Source organism: Mauremys mutica, chromosome 6, assembly GCF_020497125.1.
Source record: "Mauremys mutica isolate MM-2020 ecotype Southern chromosome 6, ASM2049712v1, whole genome shotgun sequence".
In the NCBI taxonomy this organism is placed as follows: Eukaryota; Metazoa; Chordata; order Testudines; family Geoemydidae; genus Mauremys; species Mauremys mutica.
Window position 1 is genome coordinate 39565437 of NC_059077.1, and position 17135 is coordinate 39582571.

A 17135-nucleotide genomic window follows, 5' to 3' on the forward strand; every position below is an offset into this window, starting at 1 on the left:
GCCCGTTACCATGGTGAGCTCGAGTCCTCACGGCGACCTGAGCGGGTCCCGACGCGCCTCAATCTGCGCGCGCTCCGCTCTCATTGGTTGTGTCCGGCTGACGGCAAGAAGCGCTGCCGCCCTCACTTTCGGGCGCCCGGGCGGGGTGTGTCGCAGGAGTGTGACGCACACTAACATGGCCTCCGCCGACTCAGAGCGCAAGAGGCGGAAGCTTGAGGAGGCTGCGGCGGGCGCCGTAGCTGGAGATGGAAACGAGGAACCGGAGGAAGAGGAGCGCTGGGTCGGGCCCCTCCCGGGGGAGGCTGCGCAGGCCAAAAAGAGGAGAGGTAACGCGGGGAGCCGCGCCCTGGTCTGGGACACGGGAGCGGGGCGGTCCGGGATGGGAGTCCGGGCGGGCGCTGGGACACGGGCCCCGGGCGGGAAGGGTGCTGGAGCGATGGTAAACGCCGCCGAAACACTTGCACCGCTGGCATTTCTGAGAAAACAGAGTCAAAACTGCCCCCAACGTGGCTGTGATCCAGCCTCGTGCGCGATCCTGTGTGCCTATAATGAGTAGCTCCTTCTCCTCCTCTTGAAAAGTAATAAAAGCACCTTTGTTTTGTTGTTATAAAAGGTGATCGGGAAAACGTTGTGCCCCAACTGGTGAATTTTCATGCCAGTGCTGTAAAATTTGTTGTCTTCGGTGTAGAATTGGCTAAGAGTAGTACATGGATATGCGTTTTGTCAAAGAGTGGTTTCTCCTTCATTCATGCAACAAGGGCAGATATTTAAGATGCTGCATTCTCTGACTTGTTTTGAAGGTTGCACAGCACAAGAACGTGAAACTTTTCCTTGTTCTAAATCTCACATGTGTCTCTTGGCCTTAAGGAAGAGGGTTATAGGAACAGATGCTTCAAGATGTCACTCACTGTGGCTTTGATTGTGCAAGCAGGCACAATCTTAACTTTACTACCACGAGTAACACTGCTATTCACAGTATGAAAGTTAAGCATGTGCACTTAGGCCTACAGTTTGAACTGCTTTCACTTATGAAGATTAATTACTCCTCCACCCAAAAGAAAAAGCTTAACTTCACTACAAGGAAGATCACATTTTATTTGTAAGACTAGGGTAAAGCAACAGACATACTTCTTGGAGAACACCTGCATGAATGGATTCTTTACAAAGCTTAAAATCTCAAAAACAGACAACTATTGGTAATCAGCTGCTTGTTATTTTGTTGCTACAGTTTTAACACAGTTGCCTAATTCACATCTCCATCATGGATTCTGCCATAATACAAACATGGGATTGACTGACTTTTCATCTGCACACATGCCTACTAAATTAAATAGCAATGAGTGCAGTAGCCTCCAGCTAGACAAATAGCTACAGTTGTCATTTAAGGAGTTGGACCATAAAGAATCTGATTCTTTTTGCAGTCTGTTAATGAAATGGGTAGAGATGCAATTGTTAGATTTTAAATAGTGATATACAAATGATGAAGCTGATTTAGTTGCTTAATGAAAACCACCAAAAATGGAAGGAGAAAGATGATTAAAAAAAACAAAGGAACTTTCAAGATATGTACTTGCCCTATTCAATAATTATGTGATATCATTGTCACATTTTTCTCTCCTTTCCCTTTAGTCTGTTTATGAATCACACATTTTTGTCACGTCAAACTTACACTGCAAACTCTACAGGACAGGTACAATGTTATTACAACTTTTGCATCCGACGAAGTGGGTATTCACCCACGAAAGCTCATGCTGCAAAACGTCTGTTAGTCTATAAGGTGCCACAGGATTCTTTGCAACTTTTGTGAGGTACCTGACATGTTTTTGAGTGCTCAAAAGTAGCAGTGATTACATCTGTCCTGTCAGTAAACATTTCTTATTGTTCAGATATTTTCACCTTGTAACAGAAGATTGAAGATTTGTTTGTTTTTGAGTTCTTTCATGACTGTAGTTATAGACCACCTTTTCTAATATTAGTTATTTTTGGTGTGCTGTCCCTAGATGATACTTTCTTGAGAGGAAAAAAACAAGAATATGTTCAATTAAAATAAGAAGCAGTAACTTCAGATACCTATATAAGTGGACTTTGTTTTCAGTTAACATATCAAACAGAGGATAACAATGTCCATGACTGTAGCAAACTGAATGACCCGAGGCTTAAGGATTTATGCCCCTTCTAAATATTGTTTTTCTTTTAATCCTTACCAGTAGGTGACTGAATGTTCTTATTATCCATATAATGTCCAATCTATTTTGAATCTTGTGTGTGTGTTCCAGAGAATAACACAATACTGGTAAGGATTAAAAGAAAAACAGTGTTTAGAAGGGGCATAAATCCTTAAATCTTGGGTCATGACTAATTATCTCTCTTGGAATAAATTATGACATCTCAACCTGAGATGTATTGATTCTAAATACATGTCCCCAAAATTCTGAAAATTATAGTAATTCTCTAACAAAAGGATTTTTTCTATAGTCTGTTTTCAAGTCTTCTTTGTGAAAGGTTTCCTTTATATGAGAAATAATGCACTTTAAAGAAGTATTTGCATAAGGCCAAATTCTGACCTTGGATGCTCAAGTTAACTTAATTAGGAGTGGGGCAGAGGGAGGGAGAAAATGCATGTAGGGACAGACTTTGGCCTTTGGCATTAATATTGTGTTATCATTTCAGAAAGCAGGTGTAATTGTTTAAAATGGTGTGCTTATTTAAATAGTAATGAAATGAGAGACTAGCTGTTTCTAGCATGCCAGCAGTTGGGAGATTGAGGTTCAAAAAATAGTGGTAGAAATCTCATTCATAATGTTAGTATGATGCCCTGATATCTCACCTTTTTTACTAAAACTAATGCAGGTAAACTAATCCAAGTGTAAATAATAATAGAGAGCAGAAGATGGGATATAATATTTATTAAAAGGAAATAATTTCTGCTTTTCTCTTATTTTGTTCAGTCCTTGAATTTGAACATGTCTACCTTGAAAATCTTCCGAGTGCTTCAATGTATGAACGCAGTTACATGCACAGAGATGTCATTACACATGTAGTGTGTACTAAGTGAGTCTTTTGTTTTTCACAGTGTCTTGCAGTCCCAAGACTTTTATGTGTATATGATAGGGAGTTTTTTTTTAATAGAAACTTCCCTAATGGAACTTGATGATTTTGGAGGTGGGATTTTAAATTTTTCAGAGCTAATTCAAATAGATTTGGTTTGGTTAAAGAGACACACATTTGAAATCTAGTCAATTTAAAAGTAGTACCGTGTAACCCCTTGCTTAGTTTTGTGGATTTAAAATCCCATTTTCCTATTCTTAAATTACTTTTTCTCATCTCTATTTCAATGTGAAATAACTACACAAGCAGGAGAAGCTATACATCAAATGCATCAAAAAGTAAACAACTGCAGAGACAGAAGAAATCTCTAACCTCTTATAATTGCATGTTACTTCTAATAATATTAGCATGAAAAACAAATAAGACTGAAGTGTGTTGTTTAAGTTGGTGTAGTCTCTTTACAAATCAAGTCACAGAGTGTGGGAAGGTAATATCTTGCTTTTTAATTATTAATACTGAGATCGAACTGCTACTGCACACTGACAGACTCAAGATTGTTTACAGTAAGATATAAAGAATATTGTACTAATATGTAAGGTCTTGATATTAGCTGTTACCCACTAGTTGCAAATACATTATATATTCATGTTGTACTTTCCTGAGTGAGGAAAAAAGAAAAAAATGCATATCCATCTCAATAGCTATGCTGTACTAGTAAATTGATCTTGTACACCATTATTGATTCTTCCCTTCCACCTGCTAGTTTTTAACGTTATGTTGCAATTAATATGCTTATCATTGCAGGACAGATTTTATCATAACTGCCAGCCATGATGGACATGTCAAATTCTGGAAGAAAGTAGAAGAAGGGATTGAATTTGTTAAACATTTTCGTAGCCATTTAGGTAAGAAATCATATTGTATTTGATCTGTTTTTATTAGAACACAATTTTTCTTCAACTCTACTATCTGTGTTCTATATTTGCAATATGTAGCAGTAGTTAAATATTTGTTTCATCAGGTGTTCTCCAAAGCTGAGAATCTGATCCTACTCCATTATGCAGTAGGATTCTGAGGGATTAGGAGTTAGTGTGGAAATAAACTTTAATGTTTGTTAGGTGTATGGTTTATAGGATTCTTAACAATTTATTTTATAATTTTCTATGCTTCATTTTTAGAACTTGATGATACTGATTGTTCATGGTAACAGTAAAACTTGTAAATTGATATTTTTAATTAGATGTACAAATCAGCTTTAAAAAAATATATTATTTCGAGTCCTTCCAAAAGTTTAATTGCTACCATTGACTTCAACAAGTATGTTTACACATACAATTTTTTGTTGGGTCATTAATTCTCTGTACAGTGGCTAACTACTCCAAGACAATGCAGACATGAACAGTGCAATGTAGAACTCTTTTTATTATTATTATTGTTATTTATTATTCTGTACTACAGCTTTGAAGTACAGATACTATATACAACAATTGCAGGCTCTAAAATGTTGTTCAGATCTGAGAACAATATTTTAGAGCCTGCAATTGTTGTATATAGTATGTGTATTTTAAAACTGTAGTACAGAGTGATAATTGAATAATCCTTCAAAGTGGTAAATACAACTTTCAAAACAAAGCATGAAGAGTATCTGTCTTTTCCATGTTTTAATATTATATTGGGTTTATTGTAACAGGGGTCATTGAGAGTATTGCAGTTAGTTCAGAAGGGGCATTATTCTGTTCTGTTGGGGATGACAAAGCAATGAAGGTGTTTGATGTAGTGAACTTTGATATGATCAACATGCTGAAACTTGGGTAAGTCATGTCATTCTGTAAAAACATTTTTGGTGATCGTAAGTGTTTTGAGTACTTTGAATAAGAGTGACTTAAACAAAATTCTGTTTGATCATTTTAAGTTTAAAAAAAAAATCCAATCAGCCTTCATTTAACTAAGTTAAGGGAGTGTGTGCTATTAGAAATGTGCCAAGCAGTTTAGAGCTTTCCTGATATATGTAGAATTGTACTATAGGTGGCTTTAATCTCCTGCTGTAAAAAGTGTGCAACAAAGTTTTCATATTTTTCAGTATGACATGAACCTGACATTTGAGGATATGTGTCATGTAACATATGACAAGATACATGATGGTAGTCCTATCTCATGATAAGAGAGCAAAAACAATGAAAAAACAAGAGTTCTATAGCCCGCAGAAAGTTCTTGTCAGGTTTTTAGTATTTCTCATTCTGAAAGTATCATATCAACATAGGCATTTTGTACCACACCTATTACTGCGATATTAACATAGTGAAATTAACATAGTGTTTCTATTAGAGCTGATTGTTTTATTTATTTTTTTAATCCTATTCTCAGTTTACCTTACCTTTTCTACTTACTTTAATATTTAACAGTGCACTTAAAACCAGTTTTTTAAATCAACCCAGTTAGGGTAGGAACTACTGTTTTTAACTAGAGAGCCGATCACAGTCTGGTCTCTGTACTGCCATTGTGACAGCTGTTCTCTTGTTTTCTGCCTCTTAACCAGTTTTTAATCCATGACAGAACTTTGCCTTTCATGCCACAACTACTTAATTTCCTTAATAGCTTCTTTTTTGAGGATCTTTACCAAAATTATTTTGCAAGTCCAAAATTATTTTATCTACCAGTTCTTAGGGATTTGCTAGTTGAGTTGTCGAAGAATTCTAGATAACATAGTTGTTCCCCGGAGGCTGTACTGGTTCTTTGTATTATATGTTAGTTTTTGTTTTTCATAATTCTAGCTTTAGTATTGTTTCAACTAGCTGATAGACCAATGAGCTTTATTTCAGTATCAGATGATTCCTGGGGTCTCCGTTAGCATCCTTTTAAAAGATAAGCATAACGTTGGCTGTTCTTCAGTCCTCTGGTTCATTTTAATTAGAGTACATATCTCTGTTAGCAGCTAAACCATTTCATTTTAAATTCCTTCAGAATTATTGATTAATATAATTTGGTCCTGGTGGTTTACTGAAGTTTATAATCTATTGATCTTTTTATTAATCAATTTGTAATACAGTCCTGGTGATTTATTACAGGACACGATCCTGCTCCTGTTGAATGATGGCAAAACTGCCTTTGTTTTCAGTTGCACCAAAATCCGACTTTAAATGATCAATTTCAGGACAGAGAAGAAATGCCATTGTCATGAAAGTTTAGTAGTAATAGATTTCCACGCCAGATATTGTAGTGGATCACATCCCTATTTTCCCCACATACCTTCCGTACCCTAACTTCCGGTCATAACTACTTTGTGAAGCATTGTGGAAGAGCAGAGATTGGGTAACTGTCACATTCCTTTGGTAATACACCACTGAATTTTCATAGACCACATATTATCAAAGCTAGTAAATAATAATTCTACCTAAAAATTGCCTCTGCCATTTGATTTCAAATTGATAGTTCAATTGACTTCAAAAAGTTGAGGAGGTAACTTGCTACATATGTCCTGGACTATCAAATTATTGACTCTCTTTATCTGTAATATCGAAAATAATACTGAACAGAAATCTAGCCTGTAGACGAATGTGTAGCCAAGTGTTATTTGCAGTATTGTTATAGCCATTTTGATCCTAGAATATTAGACATACAAGGTGGGTGAAGTAATATCTTTTATTAGTCCTATAAAAAATATTACATCACCCACCTTGTCTGTTTAGCAGATTGTTATGCGTATCTATCTAGGTAATTCAAGGCCTGCTTATTTTGTTTTTTTCCTCTAATTTCTGTTCCAGCTACTATCCTGGCCAGTGTGAATGGATATACTGCCCTGGAGATGCCATATCTTCTGTTGCATCTTCTGAGAAGAGCACAGGAAAGATATTCATATATGATGGTCGAGGAAATAACCAGCCACTTCATGTTTTTGATAAACTCCATACATCCCCTCTTACTCAGATACGGCTGAACCCCACCTACAAAGTAGTAGTGTCTTCTGACAAGTCTGGAATGATTGAATACTGGACTGGGCCTCCTCATGAATATAAATTCCCCAAAAATGTGAACTGGGAGTATAAAACAGACACCGATTTATATGAATTTGCTAAATGTAAAGCTTACCCATCCAGTATATGTTTCTCACCTGATGGCAAGAAAATGGCCACTATTGGTTCCGATAGAAAAGTTAGAATTTTCAGGTTCTTGACTGGGAAGCTTATGAGAGTCTTTGATGAATCCCTGAGTGTGAGTTCAATTTTGCTTCTATATTCTGACTTCTTTTCTTTGTATATTAATTTACTCACCAGTACCTTTATCTACTTTATCACCAGTTTCTATAAAGATGGGTTTTATTACTTACCTTATCTTACAAAGGAGTTTTTTTTCTATATTAGCATCTTTTAATCTTATACTTCTATGGTATCTAACTTCTACATGTTAATCTGTGCTGAATATACTTTGAAATTTAATTGCTGTTTTTCATTTAGGAAATGTTGTAATTTTTGTGCAGCTAGACTGCCCATTTGCTAGAAAGCATTTGAAAAAGTCTGCTTTAATCAAAATCAGGAACAAAATGTAAGGGAAAAAATCTTTTTAAAGATTGCTTTGTTAGAGCAAACATACTTTTTTTTTCTTTGCCCAGGGTCTTGGATGCTAACTACAGCTTGTGTTTTGATAGTCAACAGAAAAATAATTCTAATTGTGTATATTTCAGTTTCTGCTTTATCTAAAGAAAATACTTGAATGATTCACTCAAACATTTATTTAAGCTTGTGAGTAGTTGAGTAATCCTACTGAAGTGAAAGTTAAGTACCGTATTTATCGGCGTATAACACGCACTTTTTTCCCCTGAAAATAGGGGGCAAATGATGTGTGCGTGTTATACGCCGATATAACCATGTACCCAGGGCCGGCTCTAGGCTCCCGAGCAGCGCGGCCCTAGCCCCCGTCCTGTATGTGTTTCAATGCTTTGCAAGATCACAGCATTATTGTACATTCATACCATTGGTGATTGATTGTCTTGTTTCTGTAGATGTTTACTGAGCTGCAACAGATGAGACAACAGCTGCCAGACATGGAGTTTGGCCGACGTATGGCTGTTGAGCGTGAGTTGGAGAAGGTGGATGCAGTCAGGTTAATTAACATAATTTTTGATGAAACTGGACACTTCGTGCTCTATGGAACAATGCTGGGTATTAAGGTCATAAATGTAGAAACTAACCGGTAAGTCTTATTCCAACTGTGTTTATGTACCTACATATAATGGTTAGTCTCAAAGAGTCTAATTTCAGTTAATTTTTTAATATTCTTGTTCCATTTAAAATTTTGCATGTTAATAGATCTTTCTGTTTCTTCGGGGGTCATTAAATTAGGTTGAAAATTAACTGTTTGTATGCCAAATATTGAATTTTATGGCTTAAAACTTGGTAAAATGAGAGAAGATATGCATAAAAATCCTTGGAATAAGTATTTTGCACAGGCAGTCAATTTCTGGCTAATAGTAAATACAATCAGATACACTAATGGAAAGTTAATGACCGTTCTTTGTTTATAATTCTGCACGGTAGAATAAATGAGGATCGATGGTTTGGGGATTTTTAGGGTAAGAAAGGCTGAGTAGTATGTTTTTTGTAACAGTTTTGAAAAGGGAAAGCATTGTAAATAAGCTTGTAATAGCATTCCCTCCTGCCCCCTCCCTCTCTCTCTGTATATATATAGATACACATATAAAAATATAAATATATATATATATAATTTGATAAGATGAGGAGCAGTGTTTCTTGAATTCTGCTAAGAGTCTAGTTATGGCTGGAGGGGAAAGACTGTATGACATGGAAGTTTAACAGTAGTCATACTTTTCTTTTTTTGTTTTTGTTTTTAAACACCGTGTACTATAGGTGTGTTCGTATCTTAGGCAAACAGGAAAATATCAGGGTGATGCAACTGGCTTTATTCCAAGGTGTAGCAAAGAAACATCGTGCTGCAACCACTATAGAGATGAAAGCATCTGAAAACCCTGTTCTCCAGAATATCCAGGCAGATCCAACAATAGTCTGCACATCTTTCAAAAAGAACAGGTTTTACATGGTAGGTACGGTTTCTGTTAGACTAATCCAAGATAGAAATTATTCAATTTTGTGTGTTTGTTTTTTAAACAACTTCTCACAGACTTTTTAGTGCTTTTTGACTTGAAGAATTTTGGTAGTGACAACTTTCCCAGACAAGACTCCTTAAATTACAACAATATTTCAGAATGTTTAGCTTGGATTTATCTGAGAGTAGCTTTATGATCCTTCAGCTTTTACTGAGTTGGTCAAGAAATTGTGAATCTTGGACTCCTTTATATGTTAGTAAAGTTTTAGTTCCCATGTTTGGTAGTTAGGATTTCTTTTGAAGCTATATTTATATATAGCTCCGTAATTATGCTATAGTGCCTGGGAACCCCACTGAAGGATCAGGGCTCATTTGTGCTAAGCACTGTATAGACAAGTAACAGACATTTGGTGCAGAAGCCTGACTGTCATTTGCTTAACTAGTACTTGTGCTTAACCTTGATTGTTACCATACGGCACCAAGTGTGTGTACTCTAAACTATCAGAAGGCAATTATAGAACTGAACACACAACTTGCAAAAGTACAGACCAGGAAGAAAAGTTTGACAGGATCTGGGACCTTTTTATTTATCAAACATACAGAAAATATATAGTGTGTATATATAGTGTATTTCAGTGACTGTAATTGCCATCTGAAACTTTATAATGTACACACTTGGTGCTTTATGCTGACACTCCTCTACTGTTTGACCTTGTGTGTTTTCTCTAACTAGTTTTGTCTTCTGCCTTTTGAGCACTAGTCTAGGGATCATATTGCTATGGATGAAAACGTCTCTTTGAATTAATCATTGCCTTTCTATAGTATTATATTAGTATGAAGACAGAATAAGAGTACTTACTATATCTGTGTAATGAAATCAAGAGAGACTTCCAACTCTGTCTGAACCTAGCACAAGGAGCATTGCCTGAGTATGTGTACTTTACCTGTACGCATTTTTACATTCTTTCCTTTTAAATAAAACAATGTTAAAGGCAAGCGAGAGGTATAGGGGAGAGAGATCACAAGAGACTATTGTATATACTCATTCATAAGCCAACTTTTTTTAGTAAAAAAGGGAAGCATCAGAGAAGGGGACCGGCTTATGAACGGATATAGAGAGGGGGAGAGGCAGCAGAGCCAGAAGGGAAGAGTCGGGGCCAGAGTCTCTCCATTTCTGGGCATGCTGCTCTCCCCCCAGCCTCCGAAGCAGCTGCAGCCAGGCCAGAGACATCCTTCCCTGGCCCGCCCCAGCTAAGATGGGAAGGGAAGGAATGGAATGGGGAGAATGTGGAGGTCCTGGACTAGGGGTGGGGTCATGTGGGGAGTGGTCACAGGGGTTACTCCCCTGAGCCTCAGCTTCTCTCCCCCCCCACCCCCCCGCACTCCTCCCTCCCTCAAATTTCCCCATCAGTTGCTGGTATCTAAATAAGAAAATATAAACATAGCAACCTTTTGTCTTTTGTTCTTCAGTTTACTAAACGTGAACCAGAAGATACAAAGAGTGCAGATTCTGACAGAGATGTATTTAATGAGAAACCATCTAAGGAAGAAGTCATGGCAGCCACTCAAGCTGAAGGCCCCAAAAGGGTTTCTGATAGTGCCATTATCCACACAAGCATGGGAGATATTCATGTCAAGCTTTTCCCTGTTGAGTATGTATTTGGTACCTTTTTAAAAGTAGTTTTGCTTTTATTGTTACTTTCTTTGAGGCTGTTTGTTGTCAGTTACTGGGGCAGGAGGATTGCTTATAATTTGATTTCCCCTGCTCCCCATCCAAGGACTCTTATTAAATAATATTATTGGTTGCATATTTGCCTAATTAATTATATAAATTCAAGCTGCTGGGATGTTAGCAAGCACACTAGTGGCAAAAAATAGCTTAAAGCAGCAATAAGGGCAGTGGTTCTCAACATTTGTTGTTGTTGGAGTATTCCTTAGAAACTGTAAATCCCCATGTCTGCTTGTATCATGTCTAAGTTGTCAGATCTCACCTACTATTTTTCCTTATCTTCTTTTCCTTTCTTCTGTGTTGTTTTGTTTTTGATTTATGGATTTGCTCTTTTTACCTTGTTTTGTTCTTTTTCTGATTCTCCCCCAGATGCTTGTGTGATACCAGCACTGTTTTGTGCAAGTTATGTGTTACTGCAGAGATAACAGAGCTGTGCTATTTCATGCAGTCTAGGGGAAAGGAGAATAGAACATGTGGCTGGCAGCAGCAGATCTGGCAACCGCTTTCTAAACTAGAGGGATGATGCATCCTGCAACTCCAAAAGGAATTGCTTTATGCATAAATTTTGTGCCATTGCAAACCTGAAACCTCTCATGAGAACTACCTTCTCCGTCAAAATTGTATCCTACAATGGAGAAAGTTTTATGTGCAACTATGCATGAACTTTATGCCATTTATGTTCAACTGCTGGCACACAACTGAGAAGGGTTCTGTGTACAACTGTTGATGAATAAAATCTTCTCTGTTCACATCTGTACTTCTGTACCCCAACGTCTGCACCTTCTCATACTTCTGCATACTACTGCTGTTGTGAACGTTGGTTCCATTTTATACTTGTTAATACTTTGTAATTTTATCTACAGTATGTAAGTGGAACTATAGGGAGGAAATACTGTCTAGTGGTTAGGGCACTAGACTTGGACTTGGGAGAACTGGCTTTTTTTATGGCCCTGCTGTTGACCAGCTGTGTGACCCTGGGCAAGTCATTGCACCCATCTATGCTTCCTGCTTTTTGTCGGTTACTTGTTAAGCTTATACATTCTTTGGGGGCATGGTCTGTCTTGTGTGTGTAGTGCCCAGTACAATAGGTCTCTGATCTCAGGCGGATCCCCTAGGGCACTACTGCAGTACAAATAAGTATTATTTAGTCTTGTCTTAAATTTGTTATGCAATTGCAGGTGCCCCAAAACAGTGGAGAATTTCTGTGTACACAGCAGGAATGGTTACTACAATGGGCACACATTTCACCGTATTATCAAGGTAATTTATAAGACTAATGCTTTTTCTGTTGGTTTGTATGACACAAAATACAGAACATAAGACATTTGTGCCAGTTCTGTCTGAATTCGTCATTTATATTGCTTTTTTTGTTGTATTTAAGCATGGTGAATTATTATATTTAAATCGGTTAAATTGTCTTTTTTGGAATTGTTTCATAGAGACCTTCAGCCTTTACAGGGAACTATTAGATTTTGAAGAAAGTTATCATTTAGTAAGGTTATGGTTCAGTTTAAAAGTAGTAGTCTTGTAGATAAACTGCAGAGCAAACCTGAAAACTGAGATGTTGAGTTAAGCGCAGATTACAGTAGAACCTGAGTTACGAACTGACCAGTTAACCACACACCTCATTTGGAATCGGAAGCACACAATCAGGCAGCATCAGACCAAAAAAAAAAAAAAAAGAAGCAAAAACAGTACAGTACTGTGCAGGGGCGGCTCCAGGCCCCAGCAGGCCAAGCACGTGCTTGGGGCGGCAAGCTGTGGGGGGCGCTCTGCCAGTGCCACGAGGGCAGCAGGCATGCTGCCTCCGGCGGTTTGCCTGCGGAGGGTCCGCTGGTCCCGCGGCTTCGGAGGACCTCCCGCAGGCATGCCTGCGGCAGGTCTGCCGAAGCCGCGAGACCAGCGGACCCTCCGCAGGCAAACCGCCGGAGGCAGCTTGTCTGCCGTGCTTGGGGCAGCAAAATGCCTAGAGCCGCCCCTGGTACTGTGTTAAACGTAAACTGCTAAAAAAGTAAAGGGAAAGCAGCATTTTTCTTCTGCAAATAAAGTTTCAAACCTGTATTAAGTCAATGTTCAGTTATAAACTTTTGAAAGAACAACCATAGCATTTTGTTCAGAGTTACAACCTCCATTTTCAAGGTGTTCGTAACTCTGAGGTTCTACCTTACTATACTGAATGTCCTTGCTACCTAGGACAAAAACAAAACAAACAAGCAAACCCTCTGCAAAGTCTTGGTTGTGCTTAGTTCACTGAAGATATCGCAGAATGCATTACTCTGCGACATCAGTAGAAGTTGCAATGAGACTACTGATATTTGTGATGACACATTCTGAGGCCTTCTATGAACTAGGATGTACCAAGAAGATTTTGCAAGAGAATTTTTTTTTTCTTGATCCTGATCCTTTCCCTAGTCAAAATCACTTGGGGTGAATCACTTTTCTTGCAAATACAGAAGCTCTGACTTGTCTCCAAGGCTGCTCATCCATTTTTCTTGTGAAGGATGAAATAGTTTTAGGGATTATTCCCAGAATGTAATCACCCCAGACCTTCTCCCCTTCATTTCTGGCATGGTGGAGTTGGCCCCAAAGAAAAACTGAAAGCTAAGAGGAGCTTTGACTATGAGGAAGCACTCTCAGGAGACACAAAACGGAAGCTCTGCCACAATTGCTTCCAGCACTCAAATCCTGGAGAAAAGGTTCGGAGTCTGGAGAGCTTGTTAGCACAAGGTGAGAGTCTGGACATCTGTGTCATCCCCCCACCAGCTGAGACCCTTGGCAAGGGCAGGTTAGAGCACTTTGCCATTTGAAATACAGCAGGGAAGTCTGTCTTCAACCATTGAGAGTTCTTTGAGGGAACATTCTAAAATTCCCCAGCCCTTGTCCTCTGGAGAAAAGCTATCAAGTAATAGTCCCTTAGCAAGGAGTCTGGCATTGTTGCTGACACTTCCTCCCAGAAAAGGATCTAGGCTCCCTCTGGGATGTTCCCTTGTGTTTACTTTACAGCTGAATTGGACAATGAGAAACAGGTACTAGATTCCTCCCTGCAGAAAAAGTGCCAGAAGACAACACGAGCTAGGGAGAGGGATCAATCTCTAGTTGGGAACAAAACAAAAACAAAAAACACCCTCCTTCCAAAGGATAAAAGAAAAGCAAAGAAAAGAAGTGCAAGGGGGCCAGCCTGCACAAGTGAAAAGCCAAGAGGCATGCCAGATGCTCATCCCTTTCCACTAGCTCTGGTGTGCAACAGGCTGATATGACATGACTTGGAACTCAAAGCAGGCATGTAGGGGTTAGGTAGGTCTGTGCTTTCTGCAGGAATGGACAGCTTGTAAAGCTTTAAACTTCTGATGTATGGGATAGAAAAATAAGTTGATAAAACTGAATACTTTTGCAGAAGGTACAGAATTACAGGTACATAACCCCTACAGGCTCATATGTTATCTCACCAACAGGATATGTTAGAGGATCTTATTCTGATGATGAGCTAGCCATCATTTAAAAAAACAAAAAAAACCCACCCAACTATTTGGGGCACTCTGGGTTTTATTCTAACACTTGCATATCTTATATAAAAATCTGTCAGTTTTAAAAACAAATCTTGTATGTTCTACAGCAAAATGTGATCGTGTGTTTAATTCCTATGCAGGGTTTTATGATTCAAACTGGTGATCCAACTGGTACAGGAATGGGAGGTGAAAGCATCTGGGGAGGAGAATTTGAAGATGAGTTTCATTCAACTTTACGACATGACAGACCCTACACACTTAGTATGGCTAACGCAGGATCAAACACCAATGGTTCCCAGTTCTTCATAACAGTGGTACCAACTGTAAGTAATATTTAAAACCCAGTTTAAGGTCTGATTTGAAGATCAACCATGATGGTACTATATAAAGAAGCAGTTTTGCCAGTTCTCTAGTGAAAAAGGAGGATGCCATTGTCCAGCTAATATTATGTAGTTAATGATGTGACAAAAGCACATTGCTGAAGTTTAACTGAAAAATGTCCTTTAGAAACAGTGATTAAACTTGTGATTATGAAAGACTTGAGAATTTGAGTAAAAGGCACATGTTAAATTTTAAATCTTATTGTAGACAATGGAATGTTATATTAACAGGAGTTACATCTTCCACTGTTAAATAAAAATTAAATTCAGATGTTATTAAAAAATATCCCTCTCACTAAGACTGGCAAAACTTCTGCATGGGTTGTGAAGATTTAGCAGGTATAGATATTACTACTACCTATGGCCTGTTGTATTCTGGCTTTGCACAGAGGGTCAAGATTTGGCCCCAAAGTCTCTCCATTAATACTTTCATTTTTGTGTGACTTAGTTGACTATATACTAGAAGTAGAAAACTTTGGTATGTGAGTCTTTAACAAAACAAAACCCTTCAAAATGCTGTAGCCTGTGGATGTCCTTAGAAGCAATCTGCATATGCACCATCATTTTACTATTTTAGAGACTTGCCATTTTAGAGCTGTTTTAGGGGCATTTATAAACAATTTAATAGCTGATGTTGAGGTAGCTGTAGTGGTATGCAGGGAAATGTTATTAACATATGACCTAATTCCTCACAAATATGAACTTTACCCATTTTCTAGTGGTGGTGAAAGTAGAAGATTATATTGTCACAACTGAGTTTCAAGCATGTGAAAGCGTTTGCATAAATTCTATTCCAGCCTAGCTATATATGAAAACATTCCATTTAGAAAAGTTATTTTTTCATCATTGAAGGTCTATGAATTAAAATGACTGCACAGCTAGCATTTTTGCCTTGCAAGATATTTTATTAATGCTTAGGTATAAACAAATTGAGAACTAGCTTCAGAGTTGTTGAATAGTGTAAGACACTTTTATATGCTTTCACTGTATACTTGTTAGAATAATTAACAGTGAATACATTTTAAAGTGTAAAGCTTAAAATTTAATAACCTTAATCTACAATTACATTTGCGTTCACTTACTCTAGCACTAAATCTCTTTCTGTCCTACTATTTAACCTACAGAATGCTTAATAATTTATCAAAAATTCTGTTTCCTCTTTGTTCCACCCCCTAAACAGCCTTGGCTGGATAACAAGCACAGTGTCTTTGGACGAGTAACTAAAGGAATGGAAGTTGTTCAGAGAATCTCAAATGTGAAAGTAAATCCCAAAACTGACAAACCATATGAAGATGTCAGCATCATTAATATCACTGTGAAGTAAAATAGAATTTGAAAAACCTACCTTAAAAATAATGTTGTGGGACCCCCAAAAGCAAACAAACTGAGCAGTGGGACTTCATTTTTCAATAGTTCTCTGCTCTGGAAACCCCAGGACTGAACAAACACCAACCCCTCCACTAATCGTGTAGCTAAAATGCCCCAAACTGTATTTTTAATAACTTGATATTTTAAAATAAAAGGTGACCATGTCAAGTTTTTGTCTCTTGCATCTTTTCTATGTTAAATTATGTGTATTTGTACATTCAAAATGTCTGAAGGGTACTGATTTTGCATAATCATGAGCATGTTAATCTAACTTCCTATAACTCTTGCTAATGTCTTCCTTACTGAGTTTTTCTATAAGTTTGCATTTTCCTTGAGTTTATATTTCATGCCAAAAATAGGTTCTTTCCTCAAAAAAACTGATATTTTTTGGAAGAGCAAATGTGAGCATTTCATATAGTCTGCTAATTAATACAGCCTTCAGCACAGAAACTGCTGTTACATGCATGCACATCCATCCCAAAATTAACTTTTTTTTTTTTAACAGTACATGGGATTTGCCTCTGTCCTTTAGAGACTGCATATCCTTACGGTGGCAAACTAAGGGTCAGTTACTGAAATACTAATGCATAAGATCCTGTTTAGGTTGACATGAGCTGCCTGATTTTGGGCTGCAGTAGAGCACTAATTGCTAGCAGTAGACTTAGGACTAATAAAATTCTTCTAGTTCCGCCTAAAATTCTACACAAGTATTTCTTTCCACTAGAATACCTGGTTGATTGAGATCTCTTCACCATTTCAGGTGTTCTAATAATGTGTCATTTATTTAAATGAAGAGCAGATAACTGATATCACCTTTACAGACTTCTAGTGAACTTGTGTCAAACATGATTGTATCACTAAATGCTCTCCTTATAAAGTAATTTTAACTCTGTCAAATTATTTGTTGGGTTCCTAGGCCATAGCACAAGATTTAATTGGGTTAACATTTAGGGTAGCCCGTTCACAAAAACCATTGCAATATGCTGAGGCTTTTTTTCCCCTGTTCAACTGAAATATCTCTTCACCCTAGATTAGCACATTTTTCCT

At 37.7% G+C, this 17135-nt stretch overlaps 2 protein-coding genes across 4 annotated transcripts in view; one reads left to right on the plus strand and one right to left on the minus strand.

Annotated features, from left to right (window-relative positions):
• Positions 1–134, minus strand: part of CENPK (centromere protein K) — a 51379-nt gene extending 51245 nt beyond the window's left edge. Inside the window, exon 1 of one of the 2 annotated variants that reach the window (XM_045022296.1) lies at positions 10–130. In XM_045022296.1, the coding sequence (XP_044878231.1) occupies positions 10–12 (3 nt within the window). In that variant the 5' untranslated portion in view covers positions 13–130. Of the gene's footprint in view, positions 1–9 lie in introns of both variants that reach the window. The other variant, XR_006580654.1, reaches the window with a different exon arrangement.
• On the plus strand, positions 109–16256 carry PPWD1 (peptidylprolyl isomerase domain and WD repeat containing 1). Of its 2 annotated transcripts, XM_045022284.1 has the most exons (11): positions 109–326; positions 2949–3051; positions 3853–3953; positions 4739–4859; positions 6810–7257; positions 8045–8235; positions 8910–9099; positions 10576–10757; positions 12013–12094; positions 14481–14663; positions 15901–16256. In XM_045022284.1, exons 1-11 carry the CDS (start codon positions 176–178, stop codon positions 16042–16044), a joined length of 1896 nt encoding a protein of 631 aa, XP_044878219.1. In that variant the 5' UTR covers positions 109–175; the 3' UTR covers positions 16045–16256. The 2 variants fall into 2 exon arrangements, with proteins under 2 accessions (XP_044878219.1, XP_044878220.1); XM_045022285.1 differs by lacking the exon at positions 2949–3051 and having other exon boundaries at positions 113–326.
• Positions 16257–17135: the final 879 nt, after the last annotated feature.